At 55.5% G+C, this 19049-nt stretch overlaps 6 protein-coding genes across 6 annotated transcripts; 2 read left to right on the top strand and 4 right to left on the bottom strand.

The window, feature by feature from the left end:
• Positions 1 to 181: 181 nt before the first annotated feature.
• B0T26DRAFT_680702 (uncharacterized protein) lies at positions 182 to 1523 on the top strand (the record flags this gene model as incomplete). The annotated part of the gene is made up of 2 exons (XM_060440525.1): positions 182 to 308; positions 382 to 1523. The coding sequence occupies 2 exons, from the start codon at positions 182 to 184 to the stop codon at positions 1521 to 1523; spliced, it is 1269 nt and encodes a 422-aa protein (XP_060292235.1).
• Positions 1524 to 2626: 1103 nt separating this feature from the next.
• On the bottom strand, positions 2627 to 3341 carry B0T26DRAFT_791170 (uncharacterized protein). Its single transcript, XM_060446855.1, has one exon. The coding sequence runs from the start codon at positions 3123 to 3125 to the stop codon at positions 2823 to 2825; it is 303 nt and encodes a 100-aa protein (XP_060292234.1). The 5' UTR covers positions 3126 to 3341; the 3' UTR covers positions 2627 to 2822.
• B0T26DRAFT_655525 (uncharacterized protein) lies at positions 3162 to 3371 on the bottom strand (the record flags this gene model as incomplete). The annotated part of the gene is made up of 1 exon (XM_060438635.1): positions 3162 to 3371. One exon carries the CDS (start codon positions 3369 to 3371, stop codon positions 3162 to 3164), a length of 210 nt encoding a protein of 69 aa, XP_060292233.1.
• Positions 3372 to 12292: 8921 nt separating this feature from the next.
• B0T26DRAFT_729247 (uncharacterized protein) lies at positions 12293 to 13209 on the bottom strand. Its single transcript, XM_060442950.1, has 3 exons — positions 13152 to 13209; positions 12903 to 13092; positions 12293 to 12852 (listed from the first exon to the last, which is right to left on the bottom strand). Exons 2-3 carry the CDS (start codon positions 13021 to 13023, stop codon positions 12665 to 12667), a joined length of 309 nt encoding a protein of 102 aa, XP_060292232.1. The 5' UTR covers positions 13024 to 13092; positions 13152 to 13209; the 3' UTR covers positions 12293 to 12664.
• An 857-nt stretch (positions 13210 to 14066) lies between these two features.
• Positions 14067 to 15188, bottom strand: B0T26DRAFT_756525 (uncharacterized protein; the record flags this gene model as incomplete). The annotated part of the gene is made up of 5 exons (XM_060446112.1): positions 14067 to 14302; positions 14555 to 14616; positions 14727 to 14815; positions 14931 to 15038; positions 15147 to 15188. 5 exons carry the CDS (start codon positions 15186 to 15188, stop codon positions 14067 to 14069), a joined length of 537 nt encoding a protein of 178 aa, XP_060292231.1.
• Positions 15189 to 17125: 1937 nt separating this feature from the next.
• On the top strand, positions 17126 to 19001 carry B0T26DRAFT_863719 (heterokaryon incompatibility protein-domain-containing protein; the record flags this gene model as incomplete). Its single annotated transcript, XM_060447777.1, has 3 exons — positions 17126 to 17638; positions 17728 to 17838; positions 17892 to 19001. Coding segments are annotated over 3 exons (1734 nt in total), but the record flags the coding sequence as incomplete, so codon positions are not given.
• Between the last annotated feature and the right edge of the window lie 48 nt (positions 19002 to 19049).

Below are 19049 nucleotides of genomic sequence, written 5' to 3'. Positions count from 1 at the left end.
CGAGCATCGTGAGTCTCTGCTCCCTTCCTTGTTGATCCCAAAGATTTGAGCGTGAAATCTCCTTAACTATTTACTATACCCTTGGTCTCGATTAACACTCACGAGATATTTACTAGCATAGCCCTACGCAATAATCAATCGCTTAATCTAGTTCCAACTACCGTGAATCTTGGCATCAAGGATGGCGTCGTCGTCAAACATCGACAGGGCTCTGAGCAGCGCCAGCACAACGACTGTTTCCCTCGGTGACGTCGAGGCGGGAGTCTCGGGAGCCAACATTCGGATCCGGAGAGGAAAGGCCCATCCAGGTCGGTTTTGAGCTTATCCCTACAAATATCTTGATGGTATTATCTCGACAAGTCTGACAACATGTGGCGCGAGTAGACGAGAGCGACCCGGGCCGCGACGAGAACCAAGCCGTGAACCAAGAACACCGCGCCCTACGCCAGCAAGTCGCACGCCACCTCCTGGTGCTCAACGCGCTCACCAGCCTCGCCCTGGGCGACGGCGGCGACACGGCAGCCTGCAGCGACAAGTTTGCTGAGTATCTCACCCCGGCCGAGAGGGACTTGAACATGGACCGCCGCAGCATCTACCGCCACGACCGGAGACTGGGGAGCGAGTACGTGGCCGGTCTCCGGGACTGGCAGGTGCACGAATGCATCGTCAACCTCGGCCCCAGCGACTACTACCCGGACCTGCTCAACATCCGGGTCAAGCTGTACCGCGCAGCCAAGGAGCACGCCGCGCTCGTGGCCCGCTGCAACCACGTCGACCTGCCCGTGCGGCCCAAGCGCTTCGCCGGCTGCCATAACTACCAAGACTACCTCGAGGCCGCGGTGCATGACGACCAGACGCAGCGCAACCGCCTCAACAACGTGCTCAAACGCGCGAGGCTGCTTATGGCCGCCATCAAGTCGGCCGCCGACGCCGGCAGCCTCAACGAGCCTGCGCTGGCCGCTCTCAGAGTCAAGATCGACGCCCTGCAGAGCTACTACCCCGACGCCTACAGCGCGATGCACGGCAGCCCGCAGGACCTGTTCGACGCCGAAGCGGAGCGGTGGTGGGACACGTCGGGTTCCCAGCCCCCTGCCCGGCCGCCACCGCCGCCGCTTGAAGAACAGATACACTACGCGCCGCAGAACCGCGCGCTCGTCAACTTCGCCGTGCCGAGCGTGACGGTGCTTGCCTGCATCCCCGCCTTCATGGGCTGGTGGCTCAGCCCCGGCCCGGGCGAGCCAGGGCGCTACGACGATGCCGAGTTTTGGCAGCTGGTGGCTGGCGGCGCCATGCAGCTCCTGGGCCTGTTCACGATGCTCTGGCCTGATGTGATGGCGGGTGGCGGCGGTGAGCCGCGCAGGTGGACGTGGATTCTTGCTGTGGCGAGTGCGCTGAGCGTGGTGGGGAGCATGTTGCTGTATCTGCTTGTGTCGCCGGGGTGGAGTTCGTTGGTGTCGTTCCTTGGCTCTGCCGCGCAGGTGTTCATTCTGTTGCAGCTGGTTAATAGAGGGCGTCTGCTCTAAGGGGGCGAGATGAGATTCTTTGCGCAACGGTGGCCTGAATTCTTCGCGCAACGATGGCCTGGATTCTTTGCGCAACGATGGCCCGAGAGTCATGGAATGGCTGTACGTCTGAGTTGTGGTAAAGGAAGTCGGAATTTAATTACCCAAGGTTGATTATCTCAGACAAAGCTTTGAGGTGCTAATATCATACTTGAAAGCCTAATCAGGCACCCGCGAAGCGTCGAAGGGCTAAAACGACACGCGCATGAGTTGATTATTGACCTCGCGAAACTAGATGGGGGCTGACTTGCAAGCCATATGACCCCTAGATGATCTTGACCAACTTTCTCTCCCAGCCAACAGAGTCATATGATTCCTCCAGACTCATGAGCACCTCTTCACCATCAACGTAGCAGGTCTCGCGGCTAATCATACGCCGTATCAGACCGAGCCTACGGAAGGAAGGGCTGTTTCCCGTCCGCACCAGGAGCAACGCGCAAACAACGAGCTTGGCCGTGTCATCGTCAACCGGGTCAGCGTCTGCCATGGCCCACTGTAAGTGCATCGCGCAAATTTCGTCGCCGGCCTCGCACTCGTCTTCGTCGCGTGTGTACTTCCAATCCTCCGTCTGATCGACATAATCGTAATCACCGGGACTGCTGCACCTGAAACTTCGCAATGGTGTGCAGAATCCTTCCAGAGCGATGTAGGAGCCTTCTTCGGCGCCCATGAGGTGCTCTGGGCCATCGCCCTGGACAGGGACGATCTCGTGGCTAACCAGACAGGGGTTGTACGCATTTGGCCACTCTATCGAGGTAGGGGGTGGGCCACGCTGTCGGGATTCCCAGGCCCACGCTACACCACAGTCGCAAGCGGCCCAGCTCCAAGAGGGCGCGCGATAGACGGCGGAAGCCCCCTTGCTTTCCATTCCTGAAGCTTCCCACGAGAGACACCGGACGAGGTATCCGCTCCACAGCCGGCTAGGTATTCCCCAGCGCCGGTGAGACCAGATTGAAATAGAGCAGCCAGGCCGGCAACGGTGGGGAGCTTGTCGGTGGAAAACGTTAGTTTTCGCGGCAAATACTCCTCGATGCAGGAGAACCAGGCCTGTATGGCCTGGTCCGGATCCAAGTTGTCGTCCGGAGCGACCTGGCGTGAGCTCTGCTGACGCCACTGCGTGACTAAGTTTTGTACTCTTCTCCTCTTGGAGCTCGGAAAGTCTGGGTGCGCCGAGACGTTGAGGTCGACGACGGGCTTATCCGAGGAGGTCGCCGGCTCCCGAGGCCGCGATAATTCCGATCGGTAGTGGTATGCGCACTCCTAGATCATCTCCGTTCTAGTATAGTGCAAAATCCTCTTTGCCACAATCCGCTCCTGAGCGGCCCAGCCACGCGAGCTCAGAGCAGACTTTGCGATGATGGACTCGCAGGAAACGATTCGGTCAGGTTCGGTCTGTCCTTTGGCCCAGAGGTCGATGTCGGCAAATGGCACTAGAAACGTATGCTTGTTCCGGCCGAGAGCAGGCGAGCGTATCAGCGGTCGCTGCAGGAAAATGCCCTCGTTGCAATGTTTCGCGGACGTGGCCGAGAGCACGAGGGTTGCAGTGCCGAAGACGAATGTCATCTTGAGTGACTCGGCGAGCCAGTCGGCAGCCGAGTCCTAGAGAATACAGAGCGCGTCGATCCAGAGGTAGCGGATGCCAAGCCGCCGTGTAACGGTGATGGCGTCTTGAAAGTTGAGCGAAAGGGACTCGAGGTCAATACCGTGGTGCCACGTCGCTTCGTTCTCCAGCCCCAGCTTGGTCATGTCGGCGCATTGGCCCCAGCAGTGACTTAGGGCGATGCGCATGGTGCGTGCTGGGTACTGCATTCTTGTAGCCAGCTCAGGGCCTTCTGCAGCAAGCTTCGTCGGTGGCCCTCTCTGGAGTCACAGAGCTGGGCGTAGTGTTCCCCCGAGACGGCAACTAGTAAAGTATATTTCAATTCCCTGCCTGCTCGGGGGTCGGTTGCAGTTAGGCTAGGCCAGAAGCTTGGACGGACGCTAATACGGGTGTCAGGACTGAATGACAGAGTTTCGTTGACACTGGTGCGTAAACAGTCACGGAAGAAGCGGCAGCCTCCGCAGCCCTGCGTTGCGCTTTGCTCGAGCTGTCCGTAGTCTGGTAGACGGAAAGAATCGTGGGAGATTTCTGGGTATGCTGCGCAAAAAGAACACAGCGCCACTGCCATGTCTGCTGGTGTCGGTGTTTTCCGGGTTTGAGTGTTTGTGAGGCGTGCTGAGATGCGGGGTTGCAGTTGCTGTTTGTCCCTACAAACCCTGGCTGTCTGGTAGCCAACTACATAATGTACAGATAATGCACGCACTAATACCACCGCCGATAAATCCCCCCCTCTGCCTCTCCAACCCTTCCCAAACCTTGGGGAAAAGGATGACCGACGCTAAACACACACCGACGCTAAACACACCCTGAGCTAGGCGCAAACTCTCACCAGCTCCAAATCATTCTAGATAATAATTAGATAGGGCAGCCGTTAGTACTCAAGCTGTAGAGATATTGGCTTTGAGCTTGGGCGAGGGGGCGCTCGTAGCTGTTACGTCAGCAGAGCACAGACCTTCCAGGCTACATTTAGCTGACTGCAGATAGCTTCTGTGAGGGCCTGGTCCTCCAGGCCTCCCAGACGCTCCGACTAATCAGACGCCAGCCGGGTGCATCCACCCGACCAGCCAGAGGGATCCACCCAACTGACTAATGGAAGCTCGGCCAGAGCCCCACCTTGAGACGCCCTGGAAGAATCTCGCGAGGGGAGGCTTTTGAGCTTTTTTTCCCTTTTCTCTTTAGTTTAGAATCTTCGTCTATAGCGCCCAATAGAGGAGTTCCGCCCTCATTCCAAGCCGGCCGTGACAGCTTCCTCCCTGTAGCAGAAATCATCTTCTTTTCTTTTTTACTTTCCGATGCCCGATGGCCTCAACAATGGTAGCTGCGATTTTTTTCAAATCGTAGGGACCTCCATACCATACAATTGAGCTCGCTACGGCGCCGAGATTACGCTTGATGGCCTAACAACGAGCTCATCGTCAAGACTTCGGCGCGCAACAGCACAACAGAAACGTGTAGCGCCCGAAGATAACCACTTGAGCGCTTAAGGTCAGCGCGGGGCAAGATTATCGAGGATATAGACGATAAGGATGGAGCGCTCTTCGAGCTCGACAAATCCTCAAACAACGGGTCACCTAGCGAGGTGGCAAGTTAACCCGAGCTTTTTGTAAAGAAGGTAGGTACGCCTGATCAGGGTGGTCATGTCGTCTGGAATTGCCCCACTTTTCATGGAATTAGACAGGCCCTGGTTGACATGCCTCTGAGCTTCCTTCATTCTTTGTTATTTCCTTCATTCTTGACTCAGAATGTCCTCATTTCATTCGGAATGCCCTCTTTCGGGCTGATTACAACGCCTCCCTTGCCTTCTCTCCATGAGTATAAGGAAGCGTTCTTTTCTGTACTTTTAGACCTATTGAGCAGACAATTCAATGCGCTGTCAACTTCGATCGCGTGCAACAGGTCACAATGAAGGTACTGAAGAGAGCGAGCAATGACTGGTATTGGTAAGAGACTTCAACCTAGCCCTCGCAAAGGAAGGGGTGAGGGCAACTGCTTATATACATGACAGAGTGTAGGGCGGGCCATGACATGGGAGTGAGGTCTTGGCCCGCTCGGTACCCATGTGAGTTGGTCGTGTGTGTGGGTTGGGGTCCTTTCCTTACACGACACGCGGTGTCACGGCCAGCACCGCCAGCAGTGCGATCCCTCTTTGGAGCTGACCCCGCACTAGTCCCAATCGGGCCGAGGGCTTGGCACCTGCAAGCCCTGTGGGCCCGTGCGCTCTCCAGCTCCCACCTAACCTCGGCACACTGAAGAGCACCTTGGTAGATTTTCCTTTCTTTCTTCTTCACCTTAGAATCCTTAGACAATGGTATAGCTACATTAGCGATCCTTTTCCTTCTTGCTATTGACCGCCGTCACGGATAGAAACTACAACCCCGACGTTTGGTAGAAGAAGGGCGAGAAGTACCTCGCCAGCCGCCAGAAAGACAGCCGAGGCTCGGGACGCCGACCTCGAAGACCAAACCGCCAAGATAACGGCGAAGGGCCGCCCAAGAAAATGGGTAGGAGCCAAGATTGCCTTATAGGCTGACGCAGGGATCAATAACGGACGACCGAGCAAGAAGATGAGCACGAAGAGAGGTTCGTAATACTCATCCACGCTAGCGGACTAGATACGGACAACTGAAGCAGGACACCGGATGAGTTCAAGGGCGTACTATACGAATATTTGAATTACGATATCTTCAGAGAAAAGATAAGAGACGGATTACCCCTATGTGACGAACCTGGTTCGTACTGGACCAGCTGCAGGAAGCGGGCGCCTCAGGCATGACTGGGGACCCCGCTCGTCGCTTGAGCCAGTCAGACGGTGCCCGGTGCCAAGAGGGCTCTTGGCACCAGGCAAACGGAAGGACGGCCAATCAGAGGTGGCCCGGTGCCAAGAGGGGTCTTGGCACCAGGCAAATGGCCCGGCACGCTAGCAGTGCCCGGTGCCAGGCAGCTCCTTCCTGCCGGGCAAGTAAGAGCTGTGCTCTTACTGGCCCGCCACAATTAGATAAATACGATGACCGTGCCCACGGTCTTAGATAGTTCTTGCTTGGTTCTTCAAGCAAGCAATACACATTCACTGCACTCATACACTTTGAGTGGCATTCCGATTTGACTGTATTACCCGTGCGATAGGAGCTTGCCCTTTGTTCTATCTTCATAATTACCAACCCAGCATTCTGTGGAGCCCGTGCTCCCTTACAGACAGACGACCCTGACAGTCGAGTGGTTTGTAATACGTTGTTTGCTTCCTTCTTTGGTACTGATTGAACAGAGTGCTCATCGCACACCGACAACCTGGCTACGCCTGGGGAGGACACGGTCCTGCCAGACACCCAGCCAGAGGGAGAACCCGGTTCGTCAAGCAGTGACGAATCTGACGATAGCAGCATCGCTGGATCCATCCAGCCTGAGGATACGGAGATCAGAGACGCAGACGCGGCTCCACCCCAGGATAACGCCAGTGACGGAGGAGTCACGGACCTTGCGCAGCAACTCGGACCCCTCTCGCTGAACGACAACATAGCGACCAACGAACAGCTGATAGCAGAACTCACCCAGTTGAGAACGGATCTAGCAGAGGCCGGAGGTAAGATTCGGGACCTAGAAGCGGCCAAAGCACCTCCCAAGAAGAAGCTGAAGATCCCTCACCCCGAGCTCTACGACGGGGACAAAGACAAGTTCGAGACATGAAAAGATTCGGTGCTTTCCTACACGACATACAACGTCGACGAGCTGCCGTACCACAAGGATGGGGTGACGTACCTTGGCACTAGACTTGTTGGAAAAGCGGCCACTTGGTTCGAACCCTACCAGAAGGCGCTAGCGCTACAGCCGGCGGACAGAAACCCGGAAATCCACGCCGTCATCCAGAAGGGAGTCAGGGAGGTTCTTGCACAAATGGGAGAATTCTTCGCGGACAGTCACATCCAACGGAAGACGGAGGAACAGGTCAAGAAGTTGAGGCAGACTCATTCAGTGGCTGAATACGCAGTGGACTTCCAGACCTGCATGTTGCACCTCGACTGGTCGGTTCAGGGGCAACTGCTTGCGTTCTACGATGGTCTCAAGGACCACGTCAAGGATGAGCTTTGCAAAACGCCCCGCCCGGAGACACTGAGGGAGTACATCGACGCGGCAATCAACATTGACGACAGGTGATTCCAGCGCGAAAGTGAGAGGCGTAGAGAGAAAAAGGAGGGACGTTCGGCAAGAGGCTATTACGCCAGTCAGGGCAACAAAGCCAGCGACAAGAAAAAGAGGCACACTCCGAGTACCTCGTACGGCACCCACCCAGGACCAATGGATGAGAGCGTCGGCGCAATCTCTCAGGCACAGCCCAGGAACCAGGGCCAGGGACAGCGCCCACCACGCGACAAGAAGAACGACACTTGCAACAACTATGGCAAGACAGGCCACTGGGCTAGAGATTGCCGACAGCCTAAGAAACAGGGACAAGGAGGACCTCCGGACGACAGGAGGGCACGCTTCAATGATTCCCAGGCCATTGGAATGGTACTGGAAGACGTCGACGATTCTCAGACCATTGGAATGGTGCTGGAAGATATCGACGAGGAAGAGAGTCCACCGGACTACGGAACCGCGGCACTTGCCCACGAACTCGCGGAAGCCTGGGGACCGGAAGTCCCGCAGATCCCGGAGTCGCCCGAAGGTGGGAGCGACCGCGAAGCCGGACCGGAAGACGAACCGGAAGACGAAGAAGACCCTGACCATTGGCCCTTCAGCTCAGCCGCCGAAGAAAGACTGGCCAATCAAGCGGCTACTCGGCAAGAGATCAAGGACATCAGGCACTTTCTCGGAAAACTGAAGGAAAGACAGGACCAGATGATCGCCCTGATCGACAGCGGCACTCGGTCGTCCCAGGGACGACAGCTCGCCCTTGATGAGCTAGCTAGAGTCACCCTTCAGAGGACCAAGCTCTTGGAACAGCTCAATATCGAGACTGAAGAGTTTGAGGACGAGCCAGCACCGCCTGAAAGCTGGATCAACCCAGAAGAGCGGGAAGAGATCTGGCGTACCCAGAGGACCCTCGAGGATACCAGAATCGGGGAAGCATTCCTGGACCTCGTTGAAATCGAGGAAGCCGAAGAAGACGAAGAACCCGGAGACGCACACCAGCTACACCCCACGCATCCTGAGCACCAGGAAGTAGACTGGGCGAGTTGCGTTCACGAAACTTGCCGGACACATCTTTCGCCAAAATGGCTCTACAACCATTTCCCGGCCAGGAAATCAGGACAGGCGATTCCCAGGGTATATCGACATATAACTACCTGGCATACAAGGGTCGGTGCGGCTACGGAAGACCATCAGGGGGAGGCGGAGATCGTGATCGAACCCCTCTTGCCTAAACCTTGCCGAAAAGGCAAAACCGACTGGAGGGCTTGTCGACAGCCAGGCTGCCAAGTCCACCAGAGGCAGAAGCTTGAGGACTGGCACAGAAAGAAGACCCAGCACCTCACCCACTCCAGAAACAGGAGGCTCAACAGGGCGCACCGTTTGTGGCCTTCGGTTGAGTACCGCCTGGAGGCAGAGACGATGAGGAGGATCGAGCCAGAAGAATCCACCTATCGAGGCCATGAAGAACGGCTCGTTAGGTTCCTCCATCGTCAGTACGAGAAGCGTTTGGGAAACGACTCGCGGGCCTCCAGCAGGCCTGAAGGAAGCGAGTAAAACCCACGCTTCAACGGACCGATACCGAAGATTGGAGGCATCTTGCGGTCGGGTCCTCAGAAAGCCCTCAACAACGGCCTTACCCGGATGAACAGATCATCGGCAGGGTAGAGGCAGATGCACGATTCCCACGTGGGCTACACGTTCAGGCCCAGTGCGAATGGAGGACGAAGAATCCTCGGGAGCCAGTCACGCTCCTAGCGAAGATCGATGGCGGGAGTGACAGGAACGTCATCTCGGAAGATCTTGTTACGAGGCTCAGAATCCCATGGAGAACGAAGGCAGTACCGTTACGACTACGGACCTTTGAGGGAGAGCTTATGAAGCACAACGGGGGGCGTTGTACGAGAGAAACCCAAGAACTCTTGATCACGGTTGATGGACAATCTCACAACGTCGTTTTCGACATCGTACCCTTGAGTAAGCAGGTCGATATACTGCTAGGGGACCCTTGGATGGAAGAATATAACCCCGACATTTGGTGGAAGAAGGGCGAGAAGTTCCTCGCCAGCCGCCAAGAGCACAGCCGAGGCTCGGGACGCCGAACTCGAGGAGAAAACCGCCAAGAGAACGGCGAAGGGCCACCCAAGAATACGGGTAGGAGCCAAGATCGCCTTACAGGCCAACGCAGGGATCGAAAACGGTCGACTGAGCAAGAGGAAGAGCAAGAAGAGAGGTTCATTATGCTCATCCACGCTAGCGAGCCAGATGAGGACGACTTGAGCAAGACACCGGATGAGTTCAAGGGCGTACCACACGAATACTTGAAGTACGACATCTTCAGAGAAAAGATGAGGGACGAATTACCCTCACATGGTCCATTTGACCACGAGATCAACCTCAAGGAGGGTGCGAGACTCAGGAAGCACAAGATCTACCATATGACCCCACAGCAAGATGAGGCTATGAAGGAATACCTGGATGAGAACCTACCCAAAGGCTTCATCAGGCGTTCACGGTCACCAGTGGCGTATCCAGTGATCTTCGTACCGAAGAAGCATGGAAAACTACGCATGGTTGTGGACTATCGTTCACTAAACGAAGAGACGATCAAGAATCGTTACCCGCTTCCGTTGATTACCGAGATGAGAGATCGGCTTTCCGGAGCTCAGTGGTTTACGAAACTTGACCTACCTTTTGCGTTTGGCCACATCAGGATCAAGAAAGGAGATGAGTGGAAGACGGCTTTTCGAACGAGACACGGCCACTTTGAGTACCAAGTGATGCCGATGGGCCTCACCAACGCTCCAGCATCGTTTCAGGAGATGATTGACCATACTTTACGGCAAGCGATAGACGACTTCGCTATGGTCTACGTCGATGATATCTTGGTCTATAGCAAGACCCTCAAGGAGCACAAAGAGCACGTGCACCAGGTGCTGAAAGCTCTTGCAGGAAAGGGACTCTCGGTTAACCACCATAAGAGCGAGTTCCACACGCAGAAGACGACTTTTCTGGGATTTGAGATATCGCCAGGGGAAGTTCAAATCGACCCAGCAAAAATTGCGGCAGTCAGAGACTGGCCCGCACCAGAGAACCCCACAGACGTCAAGTCCTTTATTGGATTTGTAGGGTTCTGCCGGATGTTCATTAAGGGATTCGCGGCTATCGCGCGACCGCTTCATGAACTCACCACCAAAGATACTCCTTGGGTACGGGAGGAAAGGCACCAGCAAGCCTTTTGAAGTCGAAACAGACGCTTCAGACTACGCTCTGGGAGCAGTACTCAAGCAAAAGCATGACGGCCACAAGCACCCAGTCGCCTACATCTTTAAGGCTCTCCACGGCGCCGAGCAGAGATGGCAGATTCACATTAAGGAGCTAAAGTCGATCATCTACGCTTTTGAAGACTGGCAGCCATACCTCAGTGGAACAGAACACCCCGTAAGGTGTACACCGACCACCAGAACCTCCAGCAATGGGCCAAGAAGCAGAAACTCAGCGGCAGACAGACACGTTGGGCAGAGTTTCTCGCGCCATTCAACTTCGAGATCCACCACATCAAAGGCACAGAGAACGCTAGGGCGGATGCTCTTAGCCGGAGACTAGACCATCGGGTCAAGGGCGAGCAAGTGGAATCTCCCCCGCTCTTTGAGAAAGACGGAGATGTGCTGCGCCACCCGATCGAGGACTGGTATGACTGTTGCAGGTCTATAGAGTAGACTGGGCTAACGAAAAGGAATACTAGTTCTAGGTCACTACTCTAGAGGAAGAAGAAGACCTTCCGTTCGGTACTACTACCGACGGCCTAGGCAAAGTCTGGTACGGAAACAAGATGTACGTCCACCCGGACGTCCAGGCGAAAATGATTAGGGAGCATCATAGCGCTAGGCTCAACGGACATCTTGGGCAAGCAAAGACGCTCGCCAGAATCCAGCAATGGTACGACTTCCCCAAGATCAGGTCTAGGGTGAAAGAAGTACTAGAGGAATGCGAGGAGTGCAACAAGAGCAAGGCAAAGCGGCACATGCCGTACGGGCTCTTAGAACCACTGCCAGTCGCCGAAGATCCATTCAGTTCAATCACAATGGACTTCATCACCAAACTACCACCCTCGAAGGACCCAGTTACGGATGTGGTCTACGACGCGGTTTGGGTAGTTGTGGATAGGTTTACGAAGTATTCGTACTTCGTACCCTTCAAAGAAACTTGGGATACCGCACGGTTCGCCAAGGTCTTTTGGAAGCACATCGGGTCAAAGCACGGTTGGCCAAGAGAGATCATTTCGGATAGGGACAAGCTATTCGTCTCCAAGTTCTGGAAGAGTCTTACGGAAGAAATGATGACGAGAGGCAAGCCTTCGACATCACACCACCCGCAAACCGATGGGCAGACAGAGCGGCTCAACCAAATCCTGGAAACCTACCTCAGGATCTACGTCAACTTTGAACAAGATGACTGGGTTGACCTCTTACTAAGCGCAGAGTTCAGCTACAACACCGCGGTTCTGGAAGCCACCGGAACCACACCCTTCTTTAACCTCTTCAAGCACGATGCGGATCTTAGGCAGGGACCACCTGCGGAAGCACCAAGCGCACCCCGTGCAAGAGTGGTTGCAGATCGGGCCAAGGAACTCCACGTTTACCTTCAAGGGAGACTCGAGTTAGTACGCCAGCACATGAAGGAGTACTATGACAGACACAGGCTCGAGGGACCTCGCCTAGAGGAGGGGGATAAAGTTTATCTCTCTACGAAATTTTTGACGACAAAACGGACAAGTAAGAAGCTGGACTTCAAGAGGATTGGACCGTTCAAGATTGAGAGAAAGGTTGCGACTTCCAACTACGCACTTTCACTACCCAGCTCGATGAAGCTGAGGACCAACGTCTTTCATATTTCACTTTTGGAACCAGCACCCAAGAATGCACGACTGGAAAAAGACGTCGAAGTCGAGGACTTCGAAGAAGAATACGACGTCGAGCGAATCCTGGATTCACGACTCGTACGAGGAGAACTTCAATATCTCATTAAGTGGCTCGACTGTGGGAACGAGGAGAACTCGTGGGAACCGGTTTCATTATTGACCTGCCCAGAAAAGATCCAGGAATTCCACCAGCAAAATCCGGACCAACCTAAGGAGTCTGCGAGGACAGCCCCAAGACGCCGAGCGCGGCACGCGCAACAAAGGGGAAAGGCCCGCGGTTAGCCAGCTACAAAGGATGCAGGCTGCGCTGCAGGCGACTCTAGGAAAGAGGCGATATCGGCCTCCACTGCGGCCTCCATCACGGCCCAGTCAATGGAAGCAGGTAGGGAAGGGGACTTGGCGTTGCCAGAGGCTGCGGCAGAAGCCTGGGCCTCCAGCCGTTCCTCCTCCTCCAGCTCAGCAATAGCGGAGTCTTCGTGAGCATAGGCCTTGGTCACCCGCTCTTCGAACGTCTTCCTCTCGCGGCGCACGCGCCGTTTTTTTTGAGACAACTTTCGCCATGAGAGCAGAAGCCTGTTCCTCGAGCAAGAGGATGGACTCCTCCTCGGCTTCAAGCCTATCGCACTCCGTCTGGAAAGCGCGGTCTAAAAGGGGAGATAAGCAGGGAACCCAGTGGAGGAAAGGAAGCACGCACAGTCGGGACCCTCAAGGCCACAACGGGGGTTGCTGACTTTGAGGCATTCGGAACAGCTCTTAGCGCCGGGGGGAGCTTGGCACGATAGGCCGCGCTCCCGGCAGCGAGGGCAAGAAACCATGTTCGGGCGATGGCGGGAAAGGTCGAGGACTCGTCGGTGTCCACGGAGGGTGTTTTTCGCAAGGGTTTTCTGAGGAAAGGACCTCATGATTAGCCGTGCGCGGTTGTGTTGATTGAGGGAGAACTTACCAGGACCTTTGGTTGCCGATTGACGATTGTTGGCTTCGGGACGAAGCCTGGAAGGAGGGGCATCGTGTTACGATCCTGGTCCACTGCTGCAGGAGGCGCTGGAAGCCAATTGCCAATTGGGTCCCGCAAGTGTTCAACACAGCCAATCAGGAGGGCTCGGTGCGACTGGTCTGCCAAGACCAGGCGAGCGCACCGAGCAGGGCGCTCGGTAGTCTCTGAGACGCTTGGTGTACCAAGCGTTAGGAGGAGCACTGAGCACGCAAAGGAAGAGTCCTGATTGGTTACCTGAATTAAATATATACGATGACCGTAGCCACGGTCTTAGATAATTCTTGCTTGGTTCTTGAAGCAAGCAATACACATTCACTGCACTCATACACTTTGAGTGGCATTTCGATTTGACTGTATTACCCTGCGATAGGAGCTTGCCCTTTGTTCTATCTTCATAATTACCAACCCCAGCATTCTGTGGAGCCCATGCTCCCTTACAGACAGACGACCCTAACAGTCGAGTGGTTTGTAATACGAAGCTTAAAGGTCCATTTACTGCCGTTAGTAATAAGGGCTTTGGCTACGCCCTACCAAAGGTAGTCTCTATAATTGGTGGTGGATTTCGTTATACCCCGGGCCGCCCGGACTCGTAATTGACTTTAGCTGAGGAGCGATATTGCTACTCCTGAGGAGGCTCGATTGTCTAGAGATACCGTATGTAGGTAGGTAGATAGCCACACTAACTTATTGATTCTTAAACTAAATAGGCACGTCACTCCCTAATTAGGTGCTTAGAGTTCGCAGAGTAGCAATAGCATCCGACGCCGCACTGAACCCAGCTGTATGCTTGCGAAAGGCAACTATTCCAGTAACCTGAAATCACAATAATTTTTAAACATGGGCGTTTCGCAGATAATCCGAATCTCAAGAGTGATTCAGCGAGTCCCTCTGCCAATCTCCGCCGTTAAAGTCTTGTAGCTTCTGTACGGTGGCTATCGTGTGTGGGTCTGTGGCGCTAAAGGCCGCCTGCTGGGCTTGCTGCACGTCATTGTACAGCTGGCTCGCCATGCCGAAATCCTTGTTCCGGACCCGGAGGTCGCCCATATTCCTCTTCTCTTGCAGCGTCTTGCGGTCGTTGACCCGTTCTTCTTGGTGAGGAGCTTGACGAGTTTGTCTGCCTTGTCGAGGGCTGTCGGGCAATCACCTCGCTTGAAGGCCGCCATCAGATCCTGCGAAGTGTATCCTCGTCGTCGTCGTCATCCTTGCTCGAGTTAGAGTCTTGGTCGATCAGAGGTTTAGGACCATTGCCTAGAGGAACAGAGTCGTACGATTAGGCATACTGGTATTAGGGAGAGCGGAAGAAGGTTCGGAAACAAGACTAGAAGTGGGTGATTATTTCTCTCTCCACGTACCACTCAAGTATTCATTTAGGATCTCGCAATTTTCCGTGGCAGCGTCCTGGAACTTCGTGTCACTGGCGTTGTTAGCGACGGTCATGTTGTAGTGTTTTGCCCGAGACTGCGAGTACGTTCATTGCTGTGGGCTACAACCGCAGGACCGTTCTTGGCGACTGCAGCGATCTACCTCTTCGCATTGACCTTGTTGGCGTGCCCGCCTAATTGGGTCTCGATGAAGCGGTCAAGGTTCGTCTTTGCCTCTCGCTCCTGGAGCCTCTATAGCTCGCGGTCCACCGCGTTTTTGGCAATATTGGTAGCGACCTGAAGGCAGTCTTTTGGGCGACCTAGTCTGCCTTGCTCTTCGCAACTTGAATGGCCGTCTCGTTGCGACTCTGGCTGCCTCCTTGGTTATGAACTTGATGGCAGCCTTGGGGGCCTCGATGGGGGCGAGATAGTTGGCTATTCGTGTGGCGATGGCCGTTACCGTCTCCTCCGCCGCCTGCTGGGCAACGAGTCTCACCCTCTCGACGGCCGCCTCTCAGGCAGCCTGGCGAGCAGCCGCCTTGGCCGCCTCGTCCTCGAGAGGGATCTTTTCGATTTCAAGTACTATCTCGGGACCGTCCGACACCGCCACGCTCCCTTCGACCATGATGACTACCGAAATATAGTGGGGCGTCTCGTATATCACATCTTTGCCAGGCAGAGCCGAACAGCCGAGGCCGAGATGACGGCCAGCGTGGGTTGTCAGGGTGCCGTGGACACCATCACACCCGGAGCAGCCCAAGGCAGTGATATCACAAATGTGGCGCCCAAGGCAGTGATATCACAAGTGTGGCAGTAGTCCATGGCGTGGGATATAATGGGCGATGAGCGTATAGATGGGTAGGTGGGCAGACAAAAATGAGGTTAGGGCCTGGATGTGCTCCGAACTAAGAGAAGGGGAGCGCAAAGAGAGTGTCGGAGTTGATGGACCTCGAAGGGTGTTTGCTGATACAGGGCGAGAAAGAGTTGAACAGTTGTGTTTCTGGTCAGCTCCAAGGTCGAGTGTCGAGCTATTAGGGGGGCGAGAAATCAGACATGCGAAATAGCTTCCACGGTACCTACCTCGGTAGTTACCAAGGGGTTTTCCTTTTTCTCGCCCGCAGAGCGACAACACATGCACCTACTGAGATTGTCTTGATTCCGAAATTCTGCCTTGCCAGTCTCAAGCCTCACCACACAATTATCGCTCATGAATGCAAACACGAAAACCCTTCGAAATGTGGACGTCTGCCTTGACAGTCTCCGAGCGTACCGGGCGGCATATCTGCAGGGGTTTGGAACCACCTGGGAACTGAGCCCTTGGAGCCTTCTCATGACCAGAAGCAATAATGAAGCCCCCGAAGTCGGTTTTCATCTTTCCAAATACGAGGTCCTTGTGCGTCTTGGTCGCTCAGGTAGATGGCCAACTCGACTTGCAGCCAGCCTTCCCAGCTGCCTCTCAGCCTGTAATTAGGCCTTTTTAATCCGAACCACGTTGTCCTTGACCCATTCGTTTTTCCACTTTGTCGCCCAGCCGGCCATTCTGGCTGCTTTGGGCAAGTGTTCAAGTGATGTTGTGTGGAAGTGCTGCGTGTCTTGACTCTTGACTCGATGGTCTGCTGAGCCCCAGTATGCCGGTTGCTGAACGGAGACTTCGACTGTACCATATGGGTTCAACCTTCTAGCTATACCCGTTCGCATTCGGCTTGCTAGCTTTGGCTATGGTCCATGGTAAAACGTGGGAGACAGAGAGGCCGACTTGCCGCATGTGCTGCATTGTAGCTCCAAAATGCTGGCTTGCCAGCTTCGAATGGTCCGGTTTTGTTTCCTGAATGGAGATCAGCCCGGCGGTATCGCAGCAGACCCGATCTGAACTTTCCTTTTTGGGAGACTCTCAGCTCGCCACTGGTTCTGAGTGCGTATACTCAACGACACTCTTGTATGTCCTGTTGAAATTAGTCGGTCGCATCAAGCAATGCAGAGCCAGCTAGCCGAGTGCCGGCTTCCGAGTCTAGTCTCAGCTGGCTAACACCTAATATTGTGAGCCACTTCTGCTTCAGGTAGCCAACAAGCAATATTCTGACTCGCTTCTGATTCGCTATTTAGGAGTAGGAGTCTTCTTATCCCGTCTGTTATGTCCCGATCGACAATCGAGCATGATTCAGGTGGCTGAACTGGTTTCTCTCTATTGTTCTTCCCTGCCATGCAAACGCCCTGTCCAATGCGGACGTAATTATCACCTGTTTCTAGCCCAAATCATGTTTTCTGGGGGCCCATTTGCCTTTGTGTGCAACATCGAACTACAAGATGCAACGTACAAGGAGTAGGAAAATTGAAGCACTCTTAGTGGCCGCCTAGGCTCATGCTTTGCTACAAGCCAAGACCAAGGCAGCAGCCCCGGCAGGCTGCAGAGTGCAGTCCAATCTTTGCCCGCCTGTGCCGCGTCCGACGCTTTCCGTGCCAATTACCAGCAGCACCTGCGGCAAAGTGGTAGGGCGGAGGTCAACCTGAGCCATGTTTGATCTTTCACAAACATCAGTAAGCATCAGTAAGCACGCATTAAACATGGCTACAGAACCTTTGAGGTATGACAAACTTGACCCCGGGCGCAGCGATATCCGGATTCTGCAGCTGCTGCCCGGGCGATGGGCCGACGGCATCAGCTGCACGCTGCAGACGGCCTCCCTCGACGGCGACCCCGTTTTTGACGCCCTTTCATACGTCTGGGGCGACGCACAGGACACGACGGCTATTACCGTGGACGGATGCACTTTTTACGCGACCACGAACCTGGCTGCGGCCCTCCGGCGACTGCGTTCCAGCCAGGAGGTGCGCCCAGTGTGGGCTGACGCTGTGTGCATCAACCAGGCCGACCACGGCGAGAAGATGGGCCAGGTCCGGCTGATGGCGCGCACCTACAAGTCTGCCCGCTCCGTCGTGGTCTTCCTTGGCGAAAGCGGCGTTCTCGGCCTGGTGTCCTCGGAAGAGCAGGCCGGGTGGGACGACCCCCCGCGCTTCGAGTGGCATCGAGACGCTACCTGGCTGATCCAGACTGAGCACGCGCCTTCCAAGAGCGGAGTGGGCTGTTTCCTGCCTTCCATGTATTTCTTGCTTACAAGTTACAACTCTGACGACGGCCGCACAGATCGCTAACGTCGGCCGCGCAGATCGACCCGCAGGGCGTCGTCACCGATCTCTTGACTGTGCTCAACTGCAAAGGCCCCGAGTCTCCCGACTACGACCCCGTCGATACCGCAGAGCTACCCATGTGGGTTGTGGTAAGGCCCCCTGACTCTGCTGCGGGACAAGCTAGCTAATCTTGGTCGATTAGTACGAGCCACAGGACGGCATCAGGGAGCAGGACAGGATCGATGCCTTCTTTGCCAGACAAGAAGACGCCGGATACAGCAACTCGTCTTCGGGTCCCCTCGCGGAACTTAGACAGCACCAAGAAGGGGCCTTTGCGATTATGAAGATGCTCTCAAACGGCAGGTGCCCGAAACTGTGCCTCTGCTCGGCCACAGACTCACCTGTGTGGGTCGGGGCGCTCAAAGTGATCGACCATTTCACGGGCCTCCCGTGGTGGACCCGCCTGTGGGTTCTCCAGGAAGCCATCCTCCAGCGCCGCCAAGTCACGGCCGTCTATGGCGAGATTGTGGCTCCCATGTCACTCATCGAGGCCTCGGGCGCGATTCTGCCGCGGCACCACGACAACGGCTTGTGCTGCAAGTCATTTTGGCACTCGCTGCCGCCGGACCAGCAGAGCACGCTCGAGCGCTTCTCAAAAATGACGAGCAGCATAGAAGCTGTCCGCGAGATTCTTTCAATCGTCGAGCAGAACCAGATCGAGCGACTGCTGTTCCTGCTCGAGAAGACGCGCGACAGACAAGCCACAGACCCCAGGGACAAGATGTACGGCCTGCTGGGCCTCATCGAAGATTCGCCCGGTCCCGTCGTCGATATTGCCCCCGACTACGAGCGAGACATGACCCACCTCTACGCCGATATGGCTATGCGCTTCATCCGCCACCAGCAGAGTCTCCAGGTCCTGCTCAACCACGAGATCAAGCCCGAGGCAGCCGGCAGCCACATCCTGCCGTCCTGGGTCCCGCACTGGGGTGCGACATACGGCTGCCTAACACCCAACCTCATAAGGGGTCGGTTGTCGCAGTACAATGCGTGGCCGCCGGGGGCGGGCAAGATGCCGGAGCTTTCCGCCGACAGCCGCGCACTCGGCGTGACTGGAAAGTACGTCGACCGCATCACAAACGTTAGCCGGGCCGCGGACAAGGCAGCCACGCCGGACCTGGCCAAAACGCTCAGCGAGCTCGACGTGTTTTTCGGCGTCGACGAGGGTCACCTGGTGAAGTACCAGCCCGACGGCAGCGGCAGCGGCAGTGGCAGTGGCAGTGGCAGCGGCAGCGGCAGCGGCGAAGAGGGCATGTTGCTGTACGACGCCGTGTGGCGGACGCTGCTGGGCGACCAGGTG

Source organism: Lasiosphaeria miniovina, assembly GCF_030549165.1.
Source record: "Lasiosphaeria miniovina strain SMH2392-1A chromosome Unknown B0T26scaffold_7, whole genome shotgun sequence".
Taxonomy (NCBI): Eukaryota; Fungi; Ascomycota; class Sordariomycetes; order Sordariales; family Lasiosphaeriaceae; genus Lasiosphaeria; species Lasiosphaeria miniovina.
This window is presented reverse-complemented; position numbering and strand designations above follow the sequence as displayed.